Source organism: Telmatherina bonti (assembly GCF_933228915.1).
Source record: "Telmatherina bonti genome assembly, chromosome: 2".
NCBI classification, from domain to species: Eukaryota; Metazoa; Chordata; class Actinopteri; order Atheriniformes; family Telmatherinidae; genus Telmatherina; species Telmatherina bonti.
Genome location: NC_136620.1, coordinates 39,626,538 through 39,641,909, shown reverse-complemented (window position 1 = coordinate 39,641,909; position 15,372 = coordinate 39,626,538). Strand labels below are relative to the sequence as shown.

The following is a 15,372-nucleotide window of genomic DNA, read 5'->3' as shown; positions in this document are numbered from 1 at the left end:
ATCGGATGAAGTGAAATCTGGGAGTTTTAGGTCATTTTACAGTTTTAATTTTTAATTTTAGTGTTAATTTAGTTGTGTTTTTAATTTTAGTTGTGTTGTGGTTCTACTTAAAGTCTGTGACTGGAAGTAAAGGGAAATAAGTTTTACTGAGAAAAGGGAAGAATGACGACAGTGTGTACTTCTGAGGTTAAATTCAGCAGCACAGAAAAGAAAAAACTGCATCACACTCAGATCAGGATTAAATCATGCAGACCTGCCGTTGATTATCCAAAAATCATCTTTTCTGGGGATAAAAGTTCTCGTTTCATTAGAAATTTTAGTGCCTTTAATATTAGATATAGCATAACCACAAGACTTAACTTTATTTTCTTTTAGATCAATGTTTGACACATTTTCAGATATTAAATAAGTAACTTGTCTGAAATAATTTTGGTGATAAAGTCCATTTATGAAATGTTTTACTTGTGATTTATTTTGTTTTTTAATAAAAGCAAAGCTCCAGCCTTGTCTGCACCATGTCGAATGTCAACATTTAAATGTTATGACAGACATAAACAGAAAAGTTGTTGCTCAGGTTACCATCACTGTTAAAACTGTTTCTTAAATAAAACTTTAAAAAATCAAGGCAACATTTTCCAAGCAATTTTTGGAAGTTTAGTGAACTAACTGGTATTTTCAATTGGAAATACCTAAAAATATGCATTTTTCTGTATGCTAAAAAATTAAGTTGAGTCTATCAGAAACTCCCAATAAAGTAGGTAGAACCAACTTAAAAACTTTTGGCATATTAAACTCAATAAATTTAGTTACATGTAACAAATTGATATGAATTTATCTACTCAATTTTATTATTTTTGAACAGCTCTTTACATTTTGGGGTTAACTTCAAGTTTTAAGAAGATTACAAATTTAAGAAATTTGTTTATATCAAAATGTGCACAATTACCAAACAGATTAATAACAATCTGTAGTGGAAAATTAAATCCTGTATTCAGTGCAAACAAAGGAGAAAACCAAGAACTGGCATGTTCAGGTTTTTATTTTAATCAAGTGGAGCCATGTTGCCTTCCCTTTAGCTATGTGACAACACGACTACCATCCTGCTGCCACATCTGACAGCAGGAGCAACCAGCAGCATACTTTTCAAACTGCTCAAGTGACTCAGAAATCAGAGGATGTTTGATCAAATGTAATGTTGTCTTAAGCTACTATAGAGCTTATTAATCTCTGTAAACAGAACATAATGATACCAACCACCTTTGCAAAACAGTATCATCATGTCTAGTGTAGACATTGTCATGCTATTTGGTTACTCCCTGGAGTGGATTGTCAAGAAAAAGGGGGATAACAACTGCAAACATTACAAATAAACATAGCGGTGAGATGCTGAGAGCGATGTGTCAAGGCTAAAGATGGCATCAACCTCAAAACAACTCATTCATATGAAAAAAAAATTAGCTGGGCAGGAACAGAAGGTTACTGAACAAGTTATTATGATGGACCAGCTGTCCCAGTTCAACCAGTATGCTGGAGCTCCTTATCTGAACAGACTCGTTCAGCCCAACAATGACCAAAAAAAAAATCAGGAAATCAATACGGTCTTTTGCTGTGTCACACCAGCTCAAAAGCATGTGGAAAACCACTTTCACGTACCATGTTGCTGCCATCTCTGCCTCCCCCTGTGCATCCCAGTCTCCTTTCACACTGTCTGAACAGCTTAACACAACTTTGTGAATGACGTCAACTCGGGCACATCTTACAGGCGATACAGCGGATCTACAAAATTACAAAATGGTTATCCATGTTTTAAATGCACGTCTACATTCCTGCATCAACTGACTCACCTCATCACACAAACTACAGTCAGATCTATTAAAGATGTAAAAAAAAATGCACAAGTGATTATAAATCTATTTAATATGGGAATTTATAAACAAAAATATATTTAATATCTTATTTAAACATAAAAATTTAAGCTTTAAAGGGACAAAAATCGGAATTGCAGTTACCTTTTGTTGCAGGTCATTTCTCCTCTGTCATTTTCACACTTATCAATTTCAAATTGGAAACTCTGGCTGGTTTTTGGCCCCCAGGCTGTAAGTTTGACAACATGAAAGCAGAGGATTATAATCATGATTTATACTTTTATTTATTTAGAACTGTTTAGCTACTGTGCAGATGGAAACATGTTAGTCTGGAAGAATTTCTGCCACAGTTCATTCACGATGTTCAAGTCATTTTCACAATTTTTTCTACCACTAGATGTCATCAATTCTCACATAATCTAGGTTCCCTTTCAGCTAACTTTAAACCTGACATGCGCAGTGGCCACCACGTCTCCAGCGCCGCCATATTGGTCCTGGCAAATGATCACCCGTTCAACAGGCGTGACGGAGGAAAGATGTCTGGGTCTTAACAAAGCTCAGCAGTCTTTTAACATGATTAACATAATTTTACATAACTTTTTATTCGATAAACAGGCTTCTAAATACTGTGTAAAGTCGGCATTATGTGGAGTTTCATTTAATTATAACAAAATCATACAGATCTGCTATGAATGCATTAATGCACAACAAATAAGGCTTTAATCGGTCGGTAAAAATTTTGCAAACGTTTATTATAAAAATCAGATTTGAGATAAAACAGCCGTTCGCTCGTGCACATTTAATGCACTTACCAATATGGTGAGCGAGTTCGACGTATCGTAGCAACGGCACGGGCTGGCGGTTAGAGGACCAGGTGGGTTTTCATTGGCTACAAGGCGAGGAAAGAGCCAATCAGAGAACGCTTATGTCGGAAAAGGCCGAAATCTCACGAACTGTTTCGAAGACCTTGGTCTCCTAGCAACAGGTGTTTGAAACAAAAGTTTCATGGTCCGTCTCCGCAGTTAGAAGCAAGTTTTTAGGCAAAATGCTGAACTTTGAGTTAATGTCTGACCGCATCGCCAGGATCAGCCTGGAGAAACGTCGCAGCATGGAGGCAGAAAGGCGAGGAAGGATTTTTAACGAGAAAATAAGGACAATCGGTGTAAGTTGGACTACGGTGGCCGTGAAGGTAACATAAACAATGAAACCCGTCCACAGAAAACAAATGTTCCGTCATTGCTTTCAGGTTGACAAGGAGGCCCTGGACCTGCAGGTGAGCGAAAAGAAGAAACTGAAAGAAACAGAAAAAAAGGAGCAAAACGCGTTTGGTGAGTTCTCAAACTTTGCTGATGATTTCTCCAGACTGAGTTCAGGTCATAGAAAACAGTAAACATGACAGATTACTTGGATTGTGTCGCATAAATCGTGTCAAAACACAAAATAAGATGTCTGTATTTTGAATATTGTGCATCTTATGTTTTCTCTACAGAAGCTGATGTGATCCATCACAGCAAAGCAGCTTGTGTTCTCCAGAGGAGAGAAATGAAGGAGAAGCGGGCTGTGGAGGAGGCTATAGTGAGCTACCGGCATCAGCACCAGCAGAAGTTGGACCTGAACGACCCAGATCACTTCAGAGAAGCTGACCAGCAGGATGCACAGATGATGCTCCCAGGCCTGGTGGGCGAGGACCCGGAGAGGAGGAGGAGGCAGCAGAGACAGAGGGAGCAGCTCAGAGACTGGCTCATCCAGCAGCACAAAGAGCAGGCAGCACAGAGACATCAGCAGAAGATCAGAGGTAGGTGTCTCCTCACGCTTACGCTCAGTTTAGCCACGCAGAGCACACACTCAGCTCTCCTTCTCCTGGACCTCAGAGCAGCACAGTGACCAAAGCAGAGTAGAAGTCGACACCAAAGCTGTGGAGCTTCAACACCTTGAGATGGAGAGGAGAAAGGAAGAAGCCATTGCTACCAAAAACTACAATCTATCCAAGGCAAGTTATTCCGACGACTGCTCGGTGCATCAGTGTGCACTTAACCTGACATTAGTTCTTTGACGGCATGACGTTGGAGCTTTTTAAGCAGCCGTAATCTAAAAAGTTAAAGATATTTTCATTGAGCTGCAGTTAAACCCAGCTCCTGCTTTCTTCTCCTTCACCTGCTCTCTTTGCTTTTGTCAGATTGAAGAGAAGCGGCGTCAGGAAGAGGAACGTAACCTGGACAGTGTCGATGCTGCTGGATGTGTTGGAGACTTGGTGGGAGTGCCTGGTCTGAGTCCCAGCAGTGATCTCAGAGCCCCCCCTGAGAGTCTGCAGGAAGTCATTCAGTTCCAGAGGAAACAAGTAGAAGAGAAGCAGGTAAATTACATTAAAAACACTCCAATAAGAAAAACTCCAGATAATTGTCTGTCTTTCTGCGTGTCTAGAGGATGGAGTTGGAGAACAAGCAGCAGGAGGAGCGCTTTGATCGCTTCCGCTTGGACACGGCTCGGAGAGCCCTGCTGATGGAGAGGCAGCAGGCGAGGCTGAACCAGCAGCTGAGGCGAGACCTGGACAGCATCAATGTTCAACTGGCCCAAATACACAAACAACAGTCAGGAACACTGAAGTGTTGCGTTAAGTCTTCTCCCAGCTGAAATGGTTCCACTGGATTTTAATCTACTTGTTTTCTTTTAAGGAAACCGGACATTGAAAGAGGACGAATCGATGACAGCTTCTTCTCCAGATTCAACACCTGCAGCAGGTGAAGGATCGTCCTCTGCAGGGAATAAATAAACTACATTGTGAATAAATGCTTCTTCATTTTGCTTCCTAATTTGACATTTACACGTTAAATGATGCTGACAGTTCAGAAAGTTTAAGGCAATCCTGAAATTTTCATATTTTTTTGCATACTCGCTAGTCTGCATGACCAAAGGCGATTTATGCCGTTTTGACTGCTGAATATGTAAAAGTCACATGAGCATAAACATCCTTTGTATCCCTGAAGAAAAGCATTTGAAAGAACACAGAATTTGTTTCATTTTAAAGAGTTATGTGTGGAGAATCACATCAGCATTTAAAGCATTTAACAACGCAATATGACACTGCTGCCACCACAAGAACATCAACAATCCTGAGTCAGAAAGTAAAAATACTCTCATATTCCTATAGACACTAGTATAATATGCCTCTGGCTTTATTATGAGTAGTTACATAAAAGTTTTGTGCCGTGGAACATAAATGATTCACACTGAAAATTACACAACCTGGCCGACTAATGAAAGGGACCACCTGGATTTAACAAAGCAAACCGGTCTGGGCCTCCTATTGGATGATTCCTGCGTGAAGGATCATCTTCCAGCTGCAGCGGCTTATTAAAACAGCAGCAGAACTCAGGAGAATGTTTAACAGAGACAGTAAGAACATTTCCACATGAAAAATGTGACTGAACAGCCAGAAGAAAACCAGTAGAAAGACTGGACTCTGGAGCTGGAAGAAGGTCTGATGGGTCCAGACTGATCCTGTTCCAGAGTGATGGAGCATCAGGGTAAGAAGAGAGGCAGAGATGCAGACATCATGTGGAGGCAGTCTATGATCTGGGGTTTCTGCAGGTGGTCAGGTCCAGCTTCAGGTTCAGCATCATGAGTAAAGACTGAGGTCAGCTGATATCTGAATATCCAGAATGAGCAGGTTGTTCCATCTTCCTCCAGGATTCATGTGGTCAGATTGTAACAGAGCGGTTCAGGGAACAGGAGACATCAGTTCCACACATGGACCAGAGTCCAGACCTGAACCCCATGGAGCATCTTTGGGATGCACTGGAGTAGTCAGACTCTCCCATCATCAATACCAGATATTGGTTAGAAATTTATGCAGCTCTTGGTGGAAATAAAACCTGTGACATGGCAGAAGCTCACAGCGAATGCTGCTGGAGTCAGAGAGGAAGGACGTCCAACCAGATGCCAGAAGGGAGGAACTTTTCTTTCTGCCAATCAGTGTGTGTGTGTGTGTGTGTTTGTGTGTGTGTGTGTGTGTGTGTGTGTGTTGCATGTACAGATAGTTAGAGATGCTCTGTGTGTAACATCTGACTCTGACACAACTCCTCAGTAGCTACATTAAAAATTTGTTCTTAAAACAACAGTTCCTGCACTGACGTTTTATCAAACCACAAAACCAAAAGAGATAATAAATAAATATCACCCTGCATTACAGTCCTGCAAACCACATTTAATAATCAATATGTTGTTTTTAAATAAAAAAAACTAAAAAAAAACTCATTTTATGTCTTGAAACAAGGTGAACGTACCCTGGCTGCTACATGAGGTGTGCAGGGATTTTTAAATAAACTTTGCATCACTTTCCTGCAGCCTCACCACATTTTCTCTGCTTACACGCGTAAACAGGAGAAAACCTGGAGCCTAACCAGGAAATCCCAGAACATTTGCATCTGTAAGAGTTTTCTGAAATATTCCAGTGTGATTCACTTCAAAGATTCATTTTTTAAAGTTATTCTCAGAGACAAACTTATTCCATCTTCTCTCCCACAGAGCCAAGGCCTTTTCCTGCTGCTTTGTTGACAAAGAGCTATACCTGCAAGACAGACAGACATATCAGAGTGAAACACAATCACGTGCACGTACAAGCACGCACAATGCAGCATCTCACCTGATGGAGTTTATAGCCAGCTGTTTGAGGGAGCCTAAATGTGACTTAACGCCTCCAAAGCCCACAAAAGCTTCGTAGAAGTCGTAGGAGAGACCGGAAGCACCGAACATGGCAGGGTCGTCAGAGCTGATGACCACCGGGTGATTTTCTGACATCAGTACAGCTGCAGGATGGTTTCGCAAATCTTTCACCAGCATCAAGACCTGAAGGAGGAGACCACAGCTGAAACCAGTTTCATATCAATACAAACCAGTATGGATACACAGAAGATGGTTGTCTGGGTACCTGGTTGGAGATGGGACACACCTCCACAGCCACCCCTTTCTTCCTGGACAGATCTTTGGCCACCGGATGGCGAAGTAGCGCAAATCCATGTCCGATGCGTGACGTGTTCAATAGCAAAGCATCCAACAAGTTCTGATCCACATCGGTGCCTTCCAGATCTGCACACAGGAGCAAAAAAAATGTTTGTTTTTTCTCTCCCTGGATTAAAGACTGAACTTTAGTTTAGCATCTGACTGAATGGTGGAATATAATGAATAAAATACACTAAAAATGCTGACATGAACGTTAATGTTAGCGCTAATCTGTATGGAATCAGATTTGTTTCAGAATCTCCAAGCAAAACTTTTTAAAACTCAAGCAAAAACAAAACTCACCAGCCAATCGGAATGCGCCCCTGAAAGAGCCCGCCCATGAAAGATTTGTGTCAGAAATGAAACCAAACAATCGAGAATCAAAACCAAAGACTGTGAAGCGCAACCAAATAAAGAGAACAGAGAAAGAATAAGAGGAAACTGCCAACAAAACTACTCAATTTAACTAAATAAAAGCCTATGAGTTTTCATGATGATTGATAATTTTTGATTTTGAGATAATTTATTTGACTTAAGTTTTAGAAAGTTTTGGTTTTAATTGTTTTTTGCTTGAGTTTTAAAAAGTTTTGCTTGGAGATTCTGAAACAAATCTGATTCCATATAATCTGCATCTGAATGACAAGAACAAGCATAATCCTCAGAAACGTCGGCTCTGTTAAAGTGAGTGATAAATAAAACATTTAAACATTATTTTTCCAGTAGAACAGATGATAACTCCAGGCTTCCAGATTAGTTTTAGAGCAGCGTTGTGTCTGATTCAGTTACTCTGCATGCAGCACCAGCGGGCTCACCTGTCTCTCCGGCATGGAAGAAGTAACGAAGACTGATCCCCTTCTCAGCAGGCAGCGACAAGGCCTCTCTGAAATACCACAGGGGTCTTCCACTATCCTCCCGACCCACCTTTACATGCCGATGGGGAAGCCACAGCATCATATTATCAGCCTTTAATGGCTTTTTACCCTTGTAAAACATTTTCATAGTAAAACTGAAGCAGCATCTCACCAGGTCAAAACCAGCCAGCATGTCAGGAAAATCTGCCTGAAGCTTCATGGCTTCCTCCACAGCCGACACCATCACCGATGCGTTCACTCCCCTGAAGTTACACATAAACATCCTCTTAAAGTCTTACTCAACCGTCATTTGAGTCTGGAATAATCAGTTAATCTTCATCTAGGAGCAATCAGAGCAGTCACCTGTGGACTGTGAAGATTATCTTCGTTCCAAAGAAGTCTGGGTGCTTCTCTGTGAACTGCCTGGTGATGTTCTGGTAGGTCCTCAGAGTCCAGGCTCTGCCGTGGGTGCTGCCATCCAGCTCATAGACCTGCACAACAACGATCACTGTAACAATGCTTACAGGACGCGTACCAAACAATAAAGACAAGATAAGGATGTTAAGTGCACCTCCGGAAGAAGAGCCCGCAGCTCCAGGTACATGACGTTGTCCTCGTAGAACTGCGCGAGGCCTTGGTAGTAATAGTCTCTGAACACGGGAGCATAAGTGACCAAACCCCACACAGCCTGGAAGGTCTGTTCAAACCGGTCCCATACCACATCCTGACTGGGGAACGCCGCCTCCGGATCCTCAACGGTGAACAGCGTCAGGTTGCGCATGATGCTGGGGGAGAGAATAAACACATTTATTGTAGATTTATATGTTAACATTTCTGTCTCAAATCTAAATGCCTTTCTGTTTATTATTAATGATCCTTCAGTTTATCAATGCTGGTTTTATTGTAATTAAATCTCCAGTAGGTAATGTTCCTCAGAGACATGTTCCTCTGGGTGAAGTGGTTCCTTGTCCTGATAGTAGTCTATACATTCTGGAATCATGAACAATAAGAAATATAGTTAGACCCCTCAGTTTACTGTAAATCTGTAAAAACTCTGACCAATCCAAATGTTCCGACCCAAATGAAGTTGTTCATTTCTTAAATTTCGGTGCTTCTTCTCCTGGCTCCCCTCCTCCCCCTCCAGCAGAACATACCTGATAGTCACACCCTGCATATAAACAGCGTGTTAGGATGAAAATACAAAGTAGTGAAGAAGAAACTCGGAAGGCAAACATGGCTGAGAAAATGCAGGAAGGATTTCCCGACCCGGCTCGGTTTATTTGCCTCCTCCTGCTAAACAGCCGAGAAAGAGAAAATCCTTGGTGGTAAAAGCTGCGAATAAAAAAGCCTCGGATCACGCAAGGAGCAGAACCAGAGGGGGAGGAGCCAATGCTGGAGGAGGAGCCAAGATAGGGAGAGGAGCTAAGGCAGAGGGAGGAGCCAGTGCAGGGGGAGTGGTCAAGACAGAGGGAGGGGCCAAGACAGAAGAAGGAGTTAAGACAGTAGGGGGGGTGCCAGGGCAGGGGAAGGAGCTAAGACGGGGGGAGGGGGCAATACAGGGGGAGGAGCTCGCCAACATTACCAACCCCAGCTGTAAGAAAACAGAGGGTCACCTGTTGTCTAGATCCGTGGTGTTGATCATCTTGGCCCGGAGGGCCTCCAGCAGGAACCAGGGGGAGCAATGTGCCAGAGGTTTGGGCCGCGGAGACGAGAAGATGAATCTGATGGAGCCGTTGTCAGTACAACACATGTAGCAGTGTGGCCGATACGTCGCGTTCTTCACCAGCCACTCCACATCTACCATAGAGAAGTCATGGACATGCAGGGCTCCACCTGAAATGAGAAAAAGAGCAAACGTAGGAAACTTTATGAAGGGTTTACTATGAACGGACAGCCTGAGAGCTACTATAGTACTTCTGTCAGTACAAATATATAGGAAGTGTCTTTGCAGTTAGACGTAGTGTGCCATGCTGAGCTTAGATGGTCCCATTTGTCTCCCTGTAGACTCAAACCCTGCTATATTTCCATATAAAACCTGTTCTTAGCCTGCTTTTAATTGATCCATTTCCTTATGATAATCAATAAAACACAGGAAGTTGCTGTTTTTGCAGCCCCGACTTTCTGCTTTGAACATTTCCTAAAGCCTGTCTGAACTGAGACATTGTAAGGATGCCGCTGCTCCTCCTGCTTGGAGTCAGATGAATCTGAGGCTGCTTCACATGAACTGATTTAACTAATCTAGTTAACTTATTAACTAACTGGAGGCTGCAAATGTTATGGCTGACTAGAAATTGCCCTGTTTGAACTGCAATCACTACATGTTTGTTCTCTAGTTTAGATGTCTGACATCAGTCCTAAGTGTATCATTATGAAAAACAAAAAGATATTAAAAATTCTAAACACCTAAAAATGCTTCTGGGATTGTTCAACTGAGAGAATACGTTACTCTGATTCAACAAGCTGCACATTTACATGTTCATCCAGGCTTTAACGTAAGAAATTCTTTATTTACTCGTCGGTTGTGTACCTTTAGGCATCTTCTGCATCAGACTGAAGATGGAGCTGGTCCTGATCAGGTTTCTAGCCCTGAAAAAGTGCATGGCAGGAGGAAAGTCTCGTCTTGCCACCTCCTCCTGCTTCATTTTAAACAGGTGAGTGTCTAGCAGCTGCTCAGCCTCAGTCAGCACCATCTGGCCTCCAGTCTGCATGGACGCCTCCAGCTGCATCAGAGCCTCTCTCTGCCTGGGGTCTGGGATGGACAGGCCACAGGTCAGAAAGCACAGCAACAGGCACCCCACGGCCGCGTGGGGGCGCTGCAGCAGCCCGTCCATTGTACTGGAACTGAATGAGAAATAAGAAGTCACTGGGGTTAACTTGAAAGTGGAAACTGCTTGTTTTGCAGAAGTGAAATTAGCTTTTGTGTTATGAGCAAAAATAGGAAACAGAACAAAGTGTGTGTTCCTGTTTAACCAGGTTTACTGACCACAGTGACCCGGACAGACCAGGTTTACTGACCACAATAAACTGGATAGACCAGGTTTACTGACCACAATAAACTGGATAGACCAGGTTTACTGACCACAATAAACTGGATAGACCAGGTTTACTGACCAGTAAACTGGACAGAATAATAAAAGCCATCTAATGCAATAAATGTAAATGTGCTTTGTCTGTAAAACTAATGAATAAATCATGTAAAATAAATGCAAAGTGCTGTGTTGGTTGGAAAAAAATATTTTAGTATTAAAACACAAAGAAAAACATGCTAAAAGCAGGTTACCTTGCTTTAACAGCTCGCGACAGTTTTGTAAACAACCCCCTCGCGAGTCACCTCAAAAACAATAAATCACGGGAGAATTTAGTCCACGTTGTCAGCTGGAAATACCGTCATGTTTTTTATGTTTTTTTTTATGTTAAACAGTAGCGTGTTTTATTACGACTTTAAGCAACAACGACACGACGCCGAAGCTGGAGGTAAAGTGGGATACAGTAGGGGCTGCTTGACAGATCCACTTTGTTGTTTTGCCCCAGAACGCAGTCTTCCAGGCAACTTAGCCCCGCCCCTCTCGCTGTGATTGACCAATAGCAATCCAGCAGGCGCTGAAAGCGGTGTAAACCGCTGCCTGCAAGACAAGCCTCGGAGCAAACTTTACAAGGACTCTCGGTGACATAAGACAAAGATGGAAAATAATGAACAAATGTGTAGGAAAAAAGAGTTTTAACACAAAACATTTAACAAGAAAACAAAGCCTTAACATGACATGCTCAGAATAGCATACAAATTCAGTTTTGAGGGATTTAAAGTTGAGTAATTTCTCATTTCATTCTGCAGGTTAGAGATGTGATCAACAGTCCTGAGCAAGTCACATACTTTTATTTTGCTCTTTCAATAGCAAAGAGAATAAAGTTAAATAAATAAAATTACTCAGAGCAGACAAAACGTCTTCATTAGTTCCTTCTAAAGTTATTTGAGATAGTTATAAGGTTAATTATGTTTTTTTTTTTTTTAAATCTTTGTATCCATTTTGTTTGTCCCCTGTGTTCAGTCATAACTTTGTTGTGAAACAAACAGCTTAATCAGTCTCAGTTAAAGTTTCTTAATTACTTGCCTCATTTGCATATTTTTCTGCTGCCAAGTTTGCCCTCCTTAAGCTTGAACAAAAGAATACATTACACGTAAGCTTACAAAGAGCCTATTGGAAATCACGCTGTTTTACATCACTGCCCTGACTCCTGCAGACCAGTCTGCATTTATTCTGTCCAGTCCATCAGGAAACTAGTCGAAAGAGAGAATTATTACATCATTCTTTCATTTTTAACCATTTAGTTTACCTCATTATTTATTTAAACTTAAATGAAATGGAAACAGATATTTACTGTCACAGTTCGAAATGAAATAAATAAAATATTCCTATAAGACAAATCAATTTGAGAAAAGTTATTTATTTCTAAGACAGTATAGAAAATACTCCATTCCATTTCCAAAATAATCTATGTCAGTCAGATAAGAACATGTAAACATCACGTAAAAATGAAAGGTACAGTTTTTTGTTTGTTTTTGTTGTTTTTTTCCTTTTCCAATGCCACCATGCTACTGAGGTAAAGGACAACTGCTCGGAAACATTTAAAACATCGAGAGAAAAAGAAAAGAGGTCATATTTATATTAAAACAAGTCCAAAAATGTACAAAAATTATTAAAAGAACAAATAAATATGATTCACATTTTAATCACGTCTAACTGGTCACTAGTGCAGAGAGATGACAGCAGAGTAAAAGTGAGAACTGAATACACACTTCCAGTCGTCTGGTGCTCAATTTAAACACCAGAAACACACGCACGCACACACACACAAATTCACACACCTGTACACAATAAGACCATATCACTATATTATATATCTCCCATAGATCAGCACCTGTAGCCTGGGTTAAACTGAGCCGGACAATCGCATTTAAAGGTGGTTAGTCAGCACCTGAACTCCAGCCAGATGGTCGGTGAATCATTCTAAGGACTTTTTACTACCAGTTCTAACATGTACAGGTGGTGCAGAAATAATGAGCTGGTTTTAAAACGTCAACCTGCTGCAGTCGCGCAGAAGAAGCAGGGAAGCGGCGGGCCTTCTTAGACGCCGTAGAGCGGCTCGGCGAGGTAGATATATTCACTAAACTGCACTAGTGGGGCTGTGGAGACAGCAAAGGAAGCTCTGCTAGTCCCACCAAGTTGCTAAAAGACATTGAAATGAATTATGACTAAACGGTGGGTCATATTTATAGGAATGCAGAATAAGAGATTATTTCCAACAAGCATCGAATCCACTTTGATGGGAGAAAAAAAACAAAAGTCTAGCTGTGTCCGGACTCCCTAAAGCAGGGATCCCCAACCCTGATCCTCAAGGACCGGTGGCCTGCAGGTTATTACTGCTGGAACACACCCGACTCAGACTCAGACAAGCCATGCATATGTCTGCTAAACACACATTGGTTTGAATCAGGTGTGTTGCAGCAGGGACACTTGGAAAACCTGCAGGACACCGGTCCTCAAGGACCAGGATTGGGGATCCGTCCCCTAAAGGCCGACCCTTAAAAATCAGCTGCAGTCCCGTTCTCCTTACGTTGCTCCTCCTTCTAATAGCTCATAATAATACCCGTATATAGAAACTGTACACCCTGAGGATAACCTTAGTATTGGCATTAGGAAGAGGAAGCACTGAAAGGAGCATGAAGATGACGGAGCTACAACGGGACAAAGGACTGACGCCAGAAACCTGCGGGAGGAATGCAACAAGTGTGACTTTCTTTAAAATATATACAGAAGGAAAAAAGATTTCCTGCATGTTTGTTCTGTGTATGTTCCACGTATCAGGACAGTGACATCCTTATGGGAAGCAGTGCAGAACTCCGTGAGCGCTGGAGTACGTTTCTGTGTGGACGAGCCGGGACTAACAGAAGACTGGAAAGGCCACTCAGCTGCAGGATGTCCAGACTGACAGAGAATCAGGTGTATTTAGATACAAATAGCACCATTCGTGCCTCTCTGCTAACACATTCTTAAAACAGGAAGGCAGCTTTGAAAGACGCATATTGTGTATTTGTTCCAGTTGAGACGGATTAAAAGTGAAGGGGTGGACGTGGGCAGTAACTGGGCGGGACGCTTCAAACACGTTATCAGTGTTTGTCCTTTCATGTGCAACTACTGTGCTGCGTTTATTCTCTACACATTCATACATACATTCACAAAGGAAACAAAGGCAACTGGAAAGGAGGCCTGTGAGTCGACTGGGTCTCATAGTGCCCTCCTTTTCTACACCTGAGTTTGAAAGATATGGTTGGAATAGAAAACAGCAGTTCCTCTCCATCGCAGTCCAGTCAGCAGCTCCTTCTGGATCGGGTTGAGTTAAACTTTGGCTGCTCGTACAGAAGAGGGCTGTCCAGTGTTTCAGAAGGCAGTGTCCCCTGTGTGGGCAGGCTGACCTAGTGGTTGAAGGATTCCCTTCAGTGGGAAGATCGAAGGTTAAATACTCCTGTTAGAAAGCAGAGCGGTCCTGAAAACACTCCGTGCACGTCGGCGCTCATGAGAAGAGGATTGTTCCGAAGGGCTCGGTTTAATTTCACATTTTAATCATCTCGGTGATCCCAGCTGCCGGGTTGGATCTTCAAGTCTGCCGGCGGACTAAACTTTAGTACAGTGTATAAATATGAGCAGGTGGTGTGTGTGGAGACGGTGTGTGTGTGTGACCGACTCGCTGCTTTGCCCAGATGTTGCCTCATACGTCTGAAAAGAGAGGAATAATTAAATAAACAAGCATAAATACATCCTGGCAGTGTGATGTTCTCACATGTAAAACAGTGTGATGAGAGATGCTTCTACTCACTCTGATCCTCACAGGCCCGGTTTACTTCCCGGGCCACCTGGAGCGGCCATCATCTGCTGTCTGGGAAGACCGAATGAAAAGAATGCAGTGTTAGCTCCTCCAGCTAAATGCTAGGTTTTTTTAAAAATAATTTTATTTTCATTGGGACTGAAGCGCATATATATGTACATGTTTACATTTGTAAATTGAAAAAAAGAAAAAAAAAACAAAAACAGGCAGCAGTGATGGAAAACAACAAATAAGCAGACAAGAGAAAAAAACAAAAACATCCAAAACTTCAAGTCTTTCTTGCCACATGAAGAAGAATTTCAGCCAGTTTAGCATTGTGTTTGTTCCTTTTGTAGAGAGAATACACTGAAAAGTTTAAAGCTCTAGATTATATTCTAATATCGCACCCACTTCATTTTTAACATCCGTCCAATATTTCTGTATTTTCACACACTTCCAAAACATATGTGCATTTGTACCAATTTCAATATTGCATTTGCCACAGTATGGGGAAGGCTGACCCAGCCTGCTCCTCAGCAAAGGCGTAAAGTGGAGTCTATGTAATATTTTAAACAATTTCTCTTCTCTTTTTTCATCTTCTAGGTCAGTCTGCCTTTTAAGATGATCCATGGGAAATGTAATGTTAGAAAAGAATGTCTTAAATGCTAGTTTTTAGTAGCAGGTCTGTTGAGTCGTGATCCAAGACGGCACGATGAAATACAAACGCTTTGAAATTCATCTGGAAAGTCATGAAAAGAAGCAGATTAAAGAGCCTGCTGATGTAATAAAAACCGTCG

General features: G+C 41.8%; 3 protein-coding genes across 3 annotated transcripts in view; 1 reads left to right on the top strand and 2 right to left on the bottom strand.

The window, feature by feature from the left end:
* Positions 1-2,910: 2,910 nt before the first annotated feature.
* On the top strand, positions 2,911-4,607 carry ribc2 (RIB43A domain with coiled-coils 2; the record flags this gene model as incomplete). Its single annotated transcript, XM_079258286.1, has 7 exons — positions 2,911-3,027; positions 3,112-3,193; positions 3,355-3,660; positions 3,737-3,855; positions 4,042-4,218; positions 4,287-4,453; positions 4,538-4,607. The coding sequence occupies 7 exons, from the start codon at positions 2,911-2,913 to the stop codon at positions 4,605-4,607; spliced, it is 1,038 nt and encodes a 345-aa protein (XP_079114412.1).
* Positions 4,608-5,041: 434 nt separating this feature from the next.
* ada2a (adenosine deaminase 2a) lies at positions 5,042-11,162 on the bottom strand. The gene is made up of 10 exons (XM_079254309.1): positions 10,995-11,162; positions 10,242-10,555; positions 9,328-9,547; positions 8,286-8,499; positions 8,078-8,205; positions 7,887-7,977; positions 7,676-7,784; positions 6,793-6,950; positions 6,508-6,710; positions 5,042-6,432 (listed from the first exon to the last, which is right to left on the bottom strand). Exons 2-10 carry the CDS (start codon positions 10,543-10,545, stop codon positions 6,336-6,338), a joined length of 1,524 nt encoding a protein of 507 aa, XP_079110435.1. The 5' UTR covers positions 10,546-10,555; positions 10,995-11,162; the 3' UTR covers positions 5,042-6,335.
* Positions 11,163-14,349: 3,187 nt separating this feature from the next.
* cecr2 (CECR2 histone acetyl-lysine reader) overlaps positions 14,350-15,372 on the bottom strand; it is a gene marked incomplete at its 5' end in the record, with an annotated part of 42,963 nt that continues 41,940 nt past the window's right edge. The window contains 2 exons of the mRNA XM_079254863.1: positions 14,350-14,487; positions 14,588-14,647. Of these exons, the coding sequence (XP_079110989.1) occupies positions 14,596-14,647 (52 nt within the window). The 3' untranslated portion in view covers positions 14,350-14,487; positions 14,588-14,595. The remainder of the gene's footprint in view (positions 14,488-14,587; positions 14,648-15,372) is intronic.

What these genes read in the sequence shown, in the direction of transcription:
- ada2a (XM_079254309.1), bottom strand. Translation starts at nt 10,545, where the DNA reads ATGGACGGGCTGCTGCAGCGCCCCCACGCGGCCGTGGGGTGCCTGTTG. An exon ending in GATGCAGAAGATGCCTAAAG is followed by an intron (nt 9,548 to 10,241) that starts GTACACAACCGA and finishes TTCTCATTTCAG; the next exon opens with GTGGAGCCCTGCATGTCCAT. An exon ending in TGTGTCCCATCTCCAACCAG is followed by an intron (nt 6,711 to 6,792) that starts GTACCCAGACAA and finishes CTCCTCCTTCAG; the next exon opens with GTCTTGATGCTGGTGAAAGA.